The sequence below is a fragment of the Podarcis cretensis genome (genome assembly GCF_951804945.1).
Source record: "Podarcis cretensis genome assembly, chromosome: 9".
Lineage (NCBI taxonomy): Eukaryota > Metazoa > Chordata > Lepidosauria > Squamata > Lacertidae > Podarcis > Podarcis cretensis.
The window spans coordinates 1,956,886-1,971,995 of record NC_137178.1 but is presented as its reverse complement, the minus strand read 5'-3'; the positions used below and the strand labels follow the sequence as shown (position 1 = coordinate 1,971,995).

The 15,110-nt window shown below is 45.8% G+C and overlaps 1 protein-coding gene across 8 annotated transcripts in view; it reads left to right on the top strand.

Annotated features, from left to right (window-relative positions):
- Positions 1-15,110, top strand: part of DYSF (dysferlin) — a 195,657-nt gene that overhangs the window by 839 nt on the left and 179,708 nt on the right. For 3 of the 8 annotated variants that reach the window (XM_079990665.1, XM_079990663.1, XM_079990668.1), the window contains exon 1: positions 11,842-11,980. The exons of 3 other annotated variants lie outside the window; for them this stretch is intronic. In XM_079990665.1, coding sequence (XP_079846791.1) covers positions 11,887-11,980 — 94 coding nt within the window. In that variant the 5' untranslated portion in view covers positions 11,842-11,886. Of the gene's footprint in view, positions 1-11,841; positions 11,981-15,110 lie in introns of those variants that run through there. 2 more of the 8 variants (XM_079990670.1, XM_079990667.1) reach the window with 1 other exon arrangement.

Here is a 15,110-nt window from a genome sequence, read left to right as displayed (position 1 = left end):
GCACCACCCGTGTCCCAAGGCGTGGTAGAAGTTTATAAAAAGTCTGCATGTCATGGGGAAAGTGGGTGCAGAGAAAATTTCCTCCCTCCTATCCCTAGAACTTTGACGTGCTTTCGAACTGCTAGGTTGGCAGGAGCAGGGACCGAGCAACGGGAACTCACCCCATGGTGGGGATTCGAACCGCTGACCTTCCGATCAGCAAGCCCTAGGCTCTGTGGTTTAGACCTACCCATGCCCAAAGACAGCTGCTCAGCCCTGGTGAGAAAGGAGGCTGGACTAGATGGGCTGTTGGGCCTGATCCAGCCGGCTCTTAGGAGGTGTGTCTCCTGCTCATCCTCAGCCAAACTTCATGGTCCCAAAGTCCTCCATCCTGGTGCAGTTGCTCAGCCTGCGAGAGAAACAATATTTGTGGCAGAGTCTCTGCCAGGTCCAGAAAGGAAATGGGACCCCAGGAAGCGGCTCAATCCAGCCCAAGTTTAAAGTTCTGTGTTGGGCATTTGCCTTGTGAAATCATAAAAACACTCAATTGTGGCTGTGTCCATTCGCTGTGTTTCTGCTTCAATGCAGTGTTAAGGAACCTGCCTCTCTTTCTTTGGAATGGCTCGGAGGACCAGCCCTACCATTGGGAAAGGGGGAGCAGCTGATTTTGGCTATTGCTCAGTCTTATTTTCATCATTATTGTTGCGTTTCCATGGCCAGGGAGAGGCAACACCAAACTTGGCTTGCCCCTTGGGTACTTTGCATTTGGGCTGGGAGGGGAGGGGATTGGATCTCCTGCCTCGGGCAGCAGAAAGCCTTGGCTGGGGCCACTTGAGGTGTTGCGCATGCGCATTAAGGTGCTGTGCATGGACTGCACCACATCAGACCGCAGGGGGCTCAGATGATGTAAGGCAGCACCGCGTAGTAACTGTATGTTGCTCTGGTCCTTTCCTGCATCCCAGGGCATCTAGAATGCTTCTCCCTTACATGCTAGCTTTCTCTGTGCGGGGATTTTATTTGGGCTTTAAGTCATTTGACACCTCCCTCCTTTTCCATATTCCAAAGGGGGTGGGGGTCACCCTCCTGCTTCTGAGGCTACAGATTTGCTGCTGCTGCTGAACTCTTTCACAAGGAAAAGCAAAACAGGATCTGGGTCAGTGAAGACCAAAGGGGTCATCATCACCCAGCTACATCTCTCTGGCAGTATTTTAAGGAAGTCTGATGACTGATTTGTTATGTACATCGTAAAATTTATACCCAATTTATTGGCTGTAATGTCAGAGCAACCGACGGTTGAATCCTATTACGTTTTTATGTGTGTGTGTGTAACTTATGAGTTAGTGAAACCAAATGCCCCCCTTACTTTATTTATTCATTTATATCCATTTCATAAAATGTATACGCTGCTAGATTACAGACGGAAACCTCAAAGCGGTTTGTGAAAAGATAAAACGAGAAAATCGAGGGGTAAATTTCAATACTGTAGTTTGAAACATACAAAAAGTTAAAATTACTAAAACCGGTTAAGACTCACATTTTCTTTCTAAGCATGCTTAGAGACCAAGCATGTGTCCTTTCTAAGCATTGTCTAAACAAGAGTGTTTTGAGCAGGTGCTGGAAAGAGTGCAGTGAGTGAAGGCACCTGCTTGAGATCAAGTGGCGGGGAGTTCCAAAGGACAAAGGTGTTGCCACATGAATGGAGCTAATTCTTCTAAATGCTAAATGGGAATTATTTGGCATGTGTGCTAGTGCCTGTTCTGGTCCCCAGTTGTTAGGGGCTTTATATGCTAATAAGGCATATAAGGATAGAACCTTTTTTATGTATGCAACAACGGCAGCAAGAATACTTATTGCAAAGTATTGGAAGACACAAGATCTACCCACCCTGGAAGAGTGGCAGATGAAGGTGATGGACTATATGGAATTAGCGGAAATGACTGGCAGAATCCGAGACCTGGGAGAAGAGTTGGTGGAAGAAGATTGGAAGAAATTTAAAGATTATTTGCAGAAACACTGTAAAATTAATGAATGTTAAAATGATGTTGGACTGAAAATAAGTGGCACTAGCAACAAAGTTAAAAAGAGTATGCAAAAATGAATTAAAAATTTGGTGAAATTATAGGGTTACAATATGTTAAGATTTAGAGTTAAGATAAATGAAAGAGGGTAAGGATTTGCTGATTTGAAAATCTTAATGGGAATACAAAAAGGGGAGGTGTGAGGAAGTCAAAGAAATAAGTTAATGAGTTCAAAGTTATAAAAAATGGATTTGTTTTAACTTTCTTTTTTCTATTTCTCTATTTTTCTTGTTTTTTGTATCTTGTATTTTTGTTCAAGAGTTTTCTTCTGTTTCTTGTTTTACTATGCATTTTTGTATTTTTGATTTTGTAAAATCTTAATAAATATTATTTTAAAAATATATATGCTAATAAGGCATACTGGGGAAAGGATCCCACGGGCAGAGAGAGAAGGGAGGGGTCTGTTTAGGGAAGCTTTTAATGTCTGATGTTTTATCGCTTTTTTATTATTATCATTAATTCTGTTGGGAGCTGCCAAAAAAATTGCCAAAAATATATATGCCAAAAGTATTTCAGAGGGTCTCCGGGCCTCCTCCTTTCCCGTTCCCCCTCTGCCCCACCTCCATAGACTCAGCCTCGTAATCGGAGAGACTGGATCCTGCCCAGGGTATTTGGCAATAGGAGCTGCAGAAGCCCAGGAAAGGAGGCAGATGAGAAACCTAACCTCCCCAGCACCGCCACACCCTGCTCTTTTTATAGTTTCCTCCTTGCCGTCACGCAGCGCCTTTGGATCCTGGCCCCAGCACCTGTTTGGCCAGCGGGGGCTGGCATGGCTGACCTGGCAGAGCTCTCTCTGTGTCACAGAAGCACCCGCAAGTGCCCAGGGCTTCAGTGGCGTAGCGTGGGTTGTCAGCACCCGGGGCAAGGCAAGTAATTTGCGCCCCCTAACCCGTGGTAGCCAGGTAGGGGCAGAGAGCTGCGGGTGCGAGCGCGCCCCCCCCCCCAATGTTGCGCCCGGTGCCGCTGGCCCCCCCTGCACCCCCCACGCTATGCCACTGCAGGGCTTAGCGGCCGCTTTGCAAAGGAGGAGAACATGAGAGGAGCAAGAGATTTTTGATCGTGGAACAGGCTCTCCTTCCTTGGAGTTTCTGAAGCAGAGCTTGGGTCATAGCTGTCAACTTCCCCCTTTTCCTGCGAGGAATCCTATTCGGAATAAGGGAATTTCCCTTTAAAAAAAGGGAAATGTTGACAGCTATGGGTTGGGTGGCCCTCTGCTGAGATTCCTGCATTGCAGTGGAGTAGAATCCTAGAGGGTGTTTAAAAATATATAAATAAATATTTATTTGGCTTTCAGATTAAAACTTTAGTCACATATCAAACACATAAATAAGATTCCATGTAATCTCCCAGACTTCCCTCCTCCCCTTTGCAGGTCCTATTGTTGATCATTTCTTCCTGCATCTTTCATGATGATTCAGATCTTTTTTACATTTCCACTGTGTCCAAAATTCACCATTGAACTACAAGTGTCATTCCAATTCTACTAACGATTTTAACTGTTTGCAATGCTCTTTAAGATAAGTTATAAATTTTCCCCATTCCTTATTAGATAGATAATTTATTACAGTCGAAGACCAGCTTTTAAAACACACTTGGGGGTACAATCCCAAAAGGAAAGCAAACTTTTAAAACGGCATACAACAATAAATTTAAAATTTATAAATGCGACAAGCATATAGACACTTAAAACTTTAAGATAAGCTATGACCCAGAGTCACCCATGGAACCGAGTTTGGGGATTTTCTTAACGAACTAGTTTGGGTCGAGCAATGGTCTATGCCTACAGATCTGTACACAGAATCTGGTGATCATCCGGTTTGTCTTACGATCTTTGCCTAACAGGAAAAGGTCAGATTTTTGCTTCCATTCCTTATTAAAATTCTGGTCTTCCTGATTTCTGAGTCTTCCAGTCATTTTGCCATTTCGGCATAGTCCATCCACTTCATCGGCCATTCTTCTCTGGTAGGGACTTTATCTTCCTTCCATCTCTGGACCAATAATGTCTGTGCAGTCATGGTCGCATGCATAAATAGTCTTTTCTGCTCCCTTGAGATCCTACAATCCTAGAGCTGAAAGGGGCACGGAGGGTCATCTGGTCCAACCCCGCACAATGCAGGAATCTCAGCTAAAGCATCCCTGACAGAGGGCCACCCAACTTCTCCTTAAAAACCTCCAAGGAAGGAGACTGGAAATGGCGCCATATGTCCATGCCAAAACAATCAGTATGGAAATCAGAATTCTGTGAACTGCCCTGAGACCTGCAGGTATAGGGTGGCATATAAATTCAATTAACAACAACAACAATAATGTAGAAGTGCTCCAATGTCATCATTACAAGTCATCCACAACCTTCCGAGGGAGACTGTTCTCCTAGGGTTGGCCTAGATGACCTCCGGGGTCCCTTTCCCACTCTGCGATTCTGTGATTCTATGATAAGAAGAGGCTGCTGGATCAGACCAAAGGGGACCCGTCCAGACCACCTTCTCACCAATGGAAAACCTGCAGGCAGGATCTGAGAGTCCTTTCCTCTCCTGTGGTTTCCAGCAACTGGGAGTCAGAATAATAATAATAATAATAATAATAATAATAATAATAATAATAATTTATACCCTGCCCATCTGGCTGGGCTTCCCCAGCCACTCTGGGCAGCTCCCAACTGAATATTAAAAACACAATACAGCATTAAACGTTAAAAACTTCCCTAAACAGGGCTGCCTTCAGATGTCTTCTAAAAGTCCGTTGTTTATTGACTTGACATCTGATGGGAGGGCGTTCCACAGGCTGGGCGCCACCACCAAGGAGGCCTTTGCTGCCTCCGACTGTGGAGGGACGCCCATCGATAGCCCTCTCTTCCTCCATGAATTTGTCTAATCCTCTTTCAAAGCCATTTTGGCTGGCGGCCAGAGCTGCCTCCTGAGGGAGGGGGAGTTCCACAGTTTAACACTGCGCTGCGTGGACGTTCCCCCCCTGTCCTAAATCTTCCATCCATCAACTTCATTAGATGTTGGTGAGTTTCTGTCGTTATGAGAGAGGGAGAAGAACTTCACCCGCTGTCTCCATGCCATGCATCATTCTATTTCTTGCCAATTCTTCCTCCCTTCCTTTTCTCCAAACTGAAAAGTCCCAAACCGAGAATTCAGAGGCAGGACCTGATTTCCCAGCTGGATTCTTTCTCTCCCCCTGGGATCACTGAGTCATCTGTCCTCCTGCTGCCAAAGGGCATTTCCACTCAACAGGTGCAGAATTTGTGGGAGGAACAGTCACCCGCTTTAAGCTCCTGTTATTTAAGGTGGTTCTGCTCTGCTGAGAGGACTCATGCTGCGCACGCCTTCTAGAGCTCTTCTTCATGAAGGCTCCTGCATCACCAACCTGCGAGGCTTCCCCCTCTTTCTTTCTTTCTTTTTTATTTTCAATGCAAAATTACAACAAAAATTACAAACATTGAATCCAAAATATAACTATACAAACAAGAAATAAAAACAGAACACAAAAAAGGAAAAAAGAGAAAAAGGAAAAGAAAAAACACACATCTACTAATAAAACATATCTTCATTCTAATTTAGTCATTACATACATATACACATATTGACTTCCTTCCTTTGTTCTAAGACCTCAAAAATTGTACTCTTTCTAAATTGTTGTGTCTAATGTGGATTACTTTTATCTTTATACTTTTTACATCATTTTTCTTTTTCTTTTTCTTTTAACCCTGTAAAGCATCATTCATTACATACCGATATACTTACTCCAGAACAATGTTTTTTCATATACTCTTTAGCGCACCCCCATTCTTTTAATAATTTCTGGTCTGATTGTCCCCTTATGAATGCTGTGAGTCTTGCCAGGTTTATATGTTCACAAAATTTAAGTTGCCATTCTTTCATTGATGGAATTTTTCTCCCTTTCCAGTCTTTTGCTATAAGCATCCTGGCAGCTGTCGTTGCATAAAGGAATATTTCCCTTTGATTGTCAGGAATATCATTTGTGATTACCATATTTTTCACTCTATAGGATGCACTTTTCCCCCTCCAAAAATGAAGGGGAAATGTGTGTGCGTCCTATGGAGTGAATGTAGGCTTCAGGCAGCTATCCGCAAGCCTTCGGAGCGCTCCGAAGCAGTGGCGTAGCGTGGGTTGTCAGCACCCGGGGCAAGGCAAGTAATTTGCGCCCCCTAACCCATGGATTTGCTCCCCCTAACCCGTGGATTTGCGCCCCCTAACCCCCAGATGTTGCGCCCGGTGTGGCTGCCCCCCTGCACCCCCCACGCTACGCCACTGCTCCGAAGGCTTGCGGATAGCAGCCTGCAGCCTGAAGCCCGGGGAGTGCAGTGCCAACTCCCACTGCGCTCCCCAGGCTTCAGGCAGCTATCCGCAAGCCTTCTGATGTGCTTTCAAACTTTTCGATCCATCCCGCTGGCTGTCTTGGCTTCTGCCAAAGCTGCGTGCAGCCTCTCCCGGCTGGAGAGGTTGCGTGTGGTTAAAGAGGAAGCCAAGACAGCCAGCGGAATGGATCCCGCTTGCTGTCTTGGCTTCTTTGGGGCTGGGGGGGGGAAATAATCCCCCCTTTATTCCCCCCCCCTAAAAACTAGTTGTGCCCTATGGTCCGGTGTGCCCTATAGAGCGAAAAATACGGTATACCTAAAAGGAATGCCTTAGGTGCTTCCCCCCTCTTTCTTGGGGATTGTCCGCCCTCCTGCCTGTTGCGATGCGCCCAAGGGGACAGGGGCAATTGGCAGACCCTCAGCTGGCTCCAGCCCACCGGCCGGCAGCCGGTCGAACTCCAGTCCTCGGTTCTGCATCAAAACTGTGACTCAGAGCTTCAGAAGCCTTTCAGAAGCTGAGCACGCAAGCCAGCAGAGATAACAAACTCCTTGAAGCGGAAGGGCGGACAGAGGCATATGTAAAGCATATTTACAAGCAGTTTATTTAACATACATCAGGACAAAGGAAAAAACATGTCTCCCCCCTTTCGTGTCCAAGAAAGAAGCAGCAAAAAGGCAAAAGCTAATCAATGCTTTTGAATTCTGGTGCTGGAGGAGACTCTTGAGAGTCCCATGGACTGCAGGGAGATCAAACCTCTCCATTCTTAAGGAAATCAGCCCTGAGTGCTCACTGGAAGGACAGATCCTGAAGCTGAGGCTCCAAGACTTTGGCCACCTCATGAGAAGAGAAGACTCCCTGGAAAAGACCCTGATGTTGGGAAAGATGGAGGGCGCAAGGAGAAGGGGACGATAGAGGATGAGATGGTTGGATGGTGTTCTTGAAGCTACCAGCATGAGTTTGACCAACTGCGGGAGGCAGTGGAAGACAGGATTGCCTGGCGTGCTCTGGTCCAGGGGGTCACAAAGAGGCGGACACGACTAGACGACTAAACAACAACAATACACAAACGGAAGTTCCCGGCAAGCTGTGCTGGAATGTAAACAGACATGTGACATACCACAGCTCTACACATCTGTTTAGGTGGAACAGAATATCCTAACACTGCCAAGATGGAAGTGGCCCCTCCTGTTGCCATCTGCTTTCCGGCCCTGCCAACTTCCTGTCTGCCCCTCCCCACCTTCCCATCAGATTTCCACCTGAGGTTTAAATGGCTGGAATACTTTGAAAGGATGCTGTCAGTGGCTCAAATGTGTTCCTTCCAACTTTCCCAATTCTATGTTTCTATGAAACCCTCAGATGGCACAACTGGGTTTTTCTATGACTGTTTTTATTCTGTCTGTTGGATACGGTCTCTATCTCCTGCTTAATCATCTATAGCCTCAAAAAGGTTAACATAGAATATAAAATGTTCGTTAAAAATACAGATTTATTGAATTTGTATCCCAACTTCCCCCCTCTGCAAGAGCTCCAAGTGTTGCAGCTGTGTCAGTGAGTGAGCAGGACAAAGCCAAAGTTTTCCCACTAATCTCACTCTCAGTTTCGGTCACTGATGAAACTCAAACAGAAGAATTAAGCCTTTTGCTGTTCTGGCTTGAGGCCCTATGTGATTAGCCTGGCTGCAGGCTTGGAATGGACACTCCTCAATGTATCATGGAAGTGGCCTGGGGAACTCATTGCAACCAGATGTCATGGTGGACAGAAGCACATGTGGTTTTCTAAGTATGTTAGATTGTGGTGGAGGATGGGTGGTGTATTAAATGGATGCTGTATGCGGCAGGCAGGAGGGGAACATCCCATAGTCGGAGGCAGCCTCCCTCAGGCTACCCGATGCCAGGGAGGGAGAAAGGACAGTCGTGGACATCTGTCGCCATCTTGTTCTGCTACTGAGCTTCATGGTTGGGTGGGGATTTGAACCCTTCTCTCCCAGGCCCTGGTCGGACACTCTCAGTGGGTCTCAAACATTTTTTTAAAAATAAATTTTTATTATTTTCCTAATACATACTTTTACAACACACTACAATAAATCACATAGATACTTTTAGCTCTGCCGAGCTTGTGACTTCCCTCCATCCCTTCAGCAAGTATCCCTTATTTTCTTATATCGTGCATTCTATTTTTTAACCTTATATCTACTATACATTGTAAGAGCTACGGTATTTCAGTCCTGCCAGTGTTTTTAAAGTTTTACAGTTATCCTTTATATACACCATAAATTTACTCCAGTTCTCTTGAAACCTCTGATCGTCCTGATCCCGAATTCTTCCCATCAGCTTGGCTAACTCTGCATAACTCATCATTTTCGTCTGCCACTCCGCAATGGTGGAAACTTCTTGCAATTTCCAGTTTTGGGCAAGCATATTTCTTGCCGCTGCTGTGGCGTACATAAAGACGCATTGGTCCGCTTTCTTAATTTCCTTCCCCATCAACCCCCAAAAAAGGCTTCAGAATTTTTGGGAAAGGTGTATTTAAATATTTTATTGAGTTCATTGTAAATTAACTCCCAAAAGTTCTTAACTTTATCACAAGTCCACCACATGTGGTAAAAGTCTCCATCCGCCTCTTTGCATTTCCAACATTTTTTGTCCTTCATCCTATACATTTTTGCCAGTTTTACCGGAGTTAAATGCCACCTATAAATCATTTTCATTAGGTTCTCTTTTAAAGCCACACATGCCATAAATTTCATATTTACATTCCATAACTCATACCATGCGTCAAATTCTATATTGTGCCCAAAATCTATAGCCAATTTTATCATTGCTTCTTTCACTTCTTCATTTTTTGTAAACCATTCCAATAAAAATCATACATTTTGGATAATGTTTTATCTCTGCCTTCTATTAAATCTATTTGAAACCTTGATTTTTTGTCTTCAAACCCAACTTTTCTTTTATCGTCATTCAATATATCATTACCGGCAACCTGATGGTATTGCAACCAACCTGTAAACATACCTTCTATTTGATCATATGGCTTAAGTTTTATCCCTTGTTTTGGGGGTCTCAAACATTTTTGTGCTGCTGCTCTCTTGGTTCCATCAACTCGCCCCCAGTGCCCCCCACCCTGCCCTACACCATAAAAGCCCCCGGGGAGGTGAGATCACCTAGGAGGGTACAAAGAGGCAGGGGGCAGCAGAGGAGGGGATTATGGAGAGCACAAATGAAAACCAGACTTCGAAAAGCTGATATCATAGGATCAAGTTCATCAGTTTTGTTTAATTAATTAAACTAAATAGTTTTAGCTGGATTTTGAATAAATGGGCAATTAATTTTTGCTGTTTTGAATTTTATCACGTTATTGCCAGGCAAAAATGTTCCTTTTAAACCACGTCTTTGGCTGATTAATATTCTATGGCCTTTTAAATGTGTTTGTGGGAAGGGGATGTTATTGGTTTCCTTTCCTTTTTGTTTTCATTATTTATTTTGTGCTTTCAGCCTGTATTTCTATCTTGTGAACCACACTGAAATCTTCAGATGAAGGGCAGTGTATAAAATTATTTAACTAATTAATAGAAAAAGAAGTGCGAGAACTCACCGGGAATGCCTCCCTTATTCTCGGTGGGACTCCAGTGCAGTTAATGCAGTTAAACCTGAGTGAATAAAAAGATGATTTCATCCTGCATGCTAGGCAGGGCCGGATAGAGATCTTTTTTTAGAGGCCCTAAACACTTAAAAGATTTTGGTGCCCCCATATATATCTCATCCAAAATATAAACAATAATAAACTGTAAATCTAAGCTGTACTTTTTGAAAGGAAACAAAACCTGCAGTAGGATGGAAAATAATCTTTATTTTTGTATGCTCTCACTTTATTTCTATTTGAAAAAAAATTATCCGACTTTTTCTAATTGCAAAGTCTTTGATCAGATCCTCAACCTAATCTCACCCGACACATCTGCTTCTATACTCAGTCGAGATGAGGCATTCAGCCTGCCTTGCTGCACTCTTGTTCTATTGGGATTTTAAATATACTTTTAACTGAGAAAAGGAACACTCAGAAGAGCAATTGGTGACCATTCATGTTTAAAATCCTGCAATGGAAAATTTCTGGGGTGCTTCCCTTGATGCTCTAAGCACATGCTTATTTTGCTTAACGTTAATCCAGCCCTTATGCTTGGACGTTTTCTTGCTGTCTTTTATTGCCTATGGTTGCTTTTAAAATTATATACATATAAAATTATTATATGTTGTTGTTTAGTTGCTTAGTCGTGTCCAACTCTTCGTGACCCCCTGGACCAGAGCACGCCAGGCCCTCCTGTCCTCCACTCCCTCCTGCAGTTTGGTCAAACTCATGCTGGTAGCTTCAAGAACACTGTCCCACCATCTTGTCCTCTGTCGTCCCCTTCTCCTTGTGCCCTCCATCTTTCTCAACATCAGGGTCTTTTCCAGGGAGTCTTCTCTTCTCATGAGGTGGCCAAAGTCTTGGAGCCTCAGCTTCAGGATCTGTCCTTCCAGTGAGCACTCAGGGCTGATTTCCTTAAGAATGGATGGGTTTGATCTTCTTGCAGTCCATGGGACTCTCAAGAGTCTCCTCCAGCACCATAATTCAAAAGCACTGATTCTTCGGCGATCAGCCTTCTTTACGGTCCAGCTCTCACTTCCATACATCACTACTGAGAAAACCATAGTTTTAACTATACCTTGCCGTGGTGAAGGGGCTTGAATAACTCAGAGAAGCTATGAGCTATGCCATGCAGGGCCACCCAAGATAGACAGGTCATAGTGGAGAGTTTTGACCAAACGTGATCCACCTGGAGCAGGAACTGGCAAGCCACTGCAATATCGCTGCCAAGAAAACTCCATGGACAAAGACAAAATTATTATATATTTCCAGTTACAGATAGGTAGCCGTGTTGGTCTGCCATAGTCAAAACAAAAAAATTCCTTCCAGTAGCACCTTAAAGACCAACTAAGTCAGTTCTTGGTATGAGCTTTCGTGTGCATGCACACTTCTTCAGATACACTTCTTCGTATCTGAAGAAGTGTGCATGCACACGAAAGCTCATACCAAGAACTGACTTAGTTGGTCTTTAAGGTGCTACTGGAAGGAATTTTTTTGTTTTTATTATATATTGTCATTTAAACACCTTGTTGTAAGGCGCCCGGGAATATTAAAAGACTGGTGGCTATATAAATCTAACAGCAAACAAACAAACAAACAAACAAACAAACAAACAAACAAACAAACATATCCCAGTGACGAAATGCGGCGGGGGAGAGTAGTTGCGCGCAGCTGCGCTTCCTTTTGCGCGCCGAGCATCCCGACCGGCCGATCGCGCAGCGCCCCCTGGCGGGATAACGCGCCGCCCTGCCTGCCGACTGGTCCTGATGCTGCGTCCGGCGCTGGGCGGGAGGCGGGCGGCGCTGGGCGGGGATGGCTCTGTGTGACCGGCGGGCGCTGAGCCCCTGAAGGCGGACGCGCGCCGGAGAGAGAGAGAAAGGGAGACCATGTTCCGCTGCGTCGTGCAGCGCGCCTGCAGCCTGCCCGCCTTGGAGAAGGGCGACAAGCGCAGCGACCCGGTGGCCAGCGTCACCTTCCGAGGTAAGGGCCCCTCCGAGACTCAGCCCAGAGGCAGAGCGTGGGGGGCAGAGGTCTGGACAAGGGGGGGGGGACTCCTTCTCCTCTCTGCCCCACCCCACAGGCTGCTCAAAAAGGGAGCTCTGCTCGGCACTCCTGTTTTGTTGATTTTGCAGAGGGAGTTTATTCTAATCTGTATCTTAGATTCATGCTTTTGGACTTACTTTTCGTAGTGGCAGTCTTCGTATTTATTTATTTCATTGCATTTTATAGCATACCTTGTTTTCTGAGAAGCTCAGGGTGGCCGGCATGGTCCTACCCCCCTCCTCATCTAATCCCCACAAGGACCCTTCGAAGCATAGCTGTCAACGTTTTCCCTTTTTTAAAGGGAAATTCTCTTATTCCGAATAGGATTCCTTGCAAGAAAAGGGAAAAGTTGACAGCTATGCTTCGAAGTAGGGACGCAGGAGGCGCTGTGGGTTAAACCACAGAGCCTAGGACTTGCCGTAGGCGGTTTGAATCCCCACGACAGGGTGAGCTTCCATTGCTCAGTCCCTGCTCCTGCCAACCTAGCAGTTCAAAAGCACGTCAAAGTGCAAGTAGATAAATAGGTACCACTCGGGCAGGAAGGTAAACGGTGTTTCCATGCGCTGCTCTGGTTCGCCAGAAGTGGCTTAGTCATGCTGGCCACATGACCCGGAAGCTGTACGCCGGCTCTCTCAGCCAATAAAGCGAGATGCGCGCAGCAACCCCAGAGTCGTCTGCGACTGGACCTAACGGTCAGGGGTCCCTTTACCTTTACCTATGCTTTGCAGTAGGCTGAGAGGCAGGGACTGGCTCCCAAGCCACACCTAGTGAGCTTCCTGGCCAAGTGGGGATTTGCTCTCTGGTCTCCTCCCGGGAGAAATGGGAAAGTCTTGGGTTTTCTCTGCCCCCACAGTCAGAGGCAGCGATGCTTCTGAATCCTTTGCTGGAAACCACCGGAGGGGAGAGTTACTCTTGTCCTCAGATCCTGCTTGCAAGTTTCCCATTGTCACATCTGGTTGGCCCCCGGCAGAACAGGATTCTGGCCTAGATGGGTCCCCTTGGGCCTGATCCAGCCGCGATCTTCTCAAGTTCTTATGCATCTGCCCCTTTGTTCCTTCTGAACTGCTGTCTTCTGATGTGTTTCCACCAACCAACTCCAATTCACGTTTTTATTTGGTGTGATGTTGTCACGACCCTCTTCTTCCTTATACCTTTGACCATATAAGTAACAGAATGTATTTATTTATTGAATGATTATAGATAAGGAAAGGACACAAAAAACAACAACAACACAGCAACACCCAGGGACATTTTAAAGCATAAAATCATTGGCCCTGCCTGGAGATTGAGATGTGATTATTCTGCATGCAAAGCAGATGTTCTTCCCCTCCTGCCTTTCCCCTACAGACCATGCCAATGACCATAATGGGCAGTCCCCACCTTACGTTTACAGGTCACATGAAAACCCAGTTAAAACAAGAACTCCTTTAAGCCAAAAATGTGAAAACATCTGCAGAGTTTCTGGGAACCTGGAGAGGGAACTACCGTATTTTTCGCCCTATAGGATGCACTTTCCCCCCTCCAAAAATGAAGGGGAAATGTGTGTGTGTCCTATGGGGCGAATGCAGGCTTTTGCTGAAGCCTGGAGAGCGAGAGGGGTCGGTGCGCACCGACCCCTCTTGCTCTCCAGGCTTCAGGAAGCTCTGCGCAACCCTCGGGAGACCGGCGCGACTTCACGCCGGTCTCCCCAGGGCTGCGCAGAGCTGCCTGCATTCTGAAGCCTGGGGCGCGCTGAAGAGCGCACCCGGGCTTTGCGCAGCTCTTCGCAAGCCTGGGGAGACCGGCGTGACTTCGCGCCGGGCTCCCTAGGCTTGCGGATAGCAGGCTGTTCTGGGGGCTGGGGACGGGGGAAGCTCGGGCTTCCCCCGCGCCAGCCCTGTGCCTGGGGGGGAAATATTTTTTTCCTTTACCCCCCCCCCCAAATCTAGGTGCATCCTATGGGGCGGTGTGCCCTATGGGGCGAAAAATACGGTAGATGTCTGCATCCAGCAAAGATTTATATGGACATACCTATATTCCAGGGAGTGGTCTCATAGCAGAATTGTGGACTTGGAAGAGACCATGAGGGTCATCTAGTCCAACCCCTTGCAATGCCCAACGTGGGGCTCGAACCCACCACCCCGAGATTAAGAGTCTTGTGCGCTACCGACTGAGCTAGGTCTCAACCTGATATCAAGTCGAGAGGCTCAGCATGTTGATTGTTCCCTGGGAACAGAGGTGCAATTTGACATTTCACTTGTGTGGGGCAATGGTGGAAGTGGCATGAGGTATGGAGACGTGTGTAACCTCAGATAAAACTGTAGACAAGACGCCCTCCAAACTCTCCACCCAGCTGAAAATAAGAGCCCCCTTCTAAGCTTGGAATAGTTCTATTTTCATGCCAGGGATTCCTGCCAGTGCCCCACCCTGCTGAGACCTCTGATTCTGTTCTCCCTTCTGTCAGTTGCTGGATAGCTGGACCTGCACTTATTCCAAAGCACAGAGATTCTCAGAGACCTGAGGTCCAGAATTGCAGGTGAGGTGACTGAAACCTGGAGATGGGTCAGCGACTCACGCTTAGCAACATTTGAGCCATGCATTATTCCCTTTATATTATTTTAAAATTATTTTTTCCAAACGTTTTCACAATCACCTCAAATCAAATAATTACATTATTTCATCAGTTGACTTCATCTCCGCAGTGTTTTTACTCCTGGATTATATCTTTATCTATTACAAAAAAGTTTCTCTGCTGCAATCATTTTGTCATTTTTCTTCTTCTGCTTTTATCTCAAATCTTGCCTGCGATTTCATTTGGCTGTAATGCTTTTTAAAAATGAAAGCCCTCCATTTTTCTTTGAAAAGTTCATCATTCTGACCTCTTAATTTCGCTTTCAGCTTTGCCATTTCTGCCTAGTCCATTACTTTCAAAAGCCACTTCCCCTTCACTGCAACCTCCTCTTCTTCCCGTTTCTCAGCATATAATATTTTAGCTGCTGTTGTCACAAACATAAATAGTTTGGGCAACTTCTTTGGAACACCTGCCCCTAATATACCTTCAAGCTTCTGGTTTTTGGGGAATATCCCA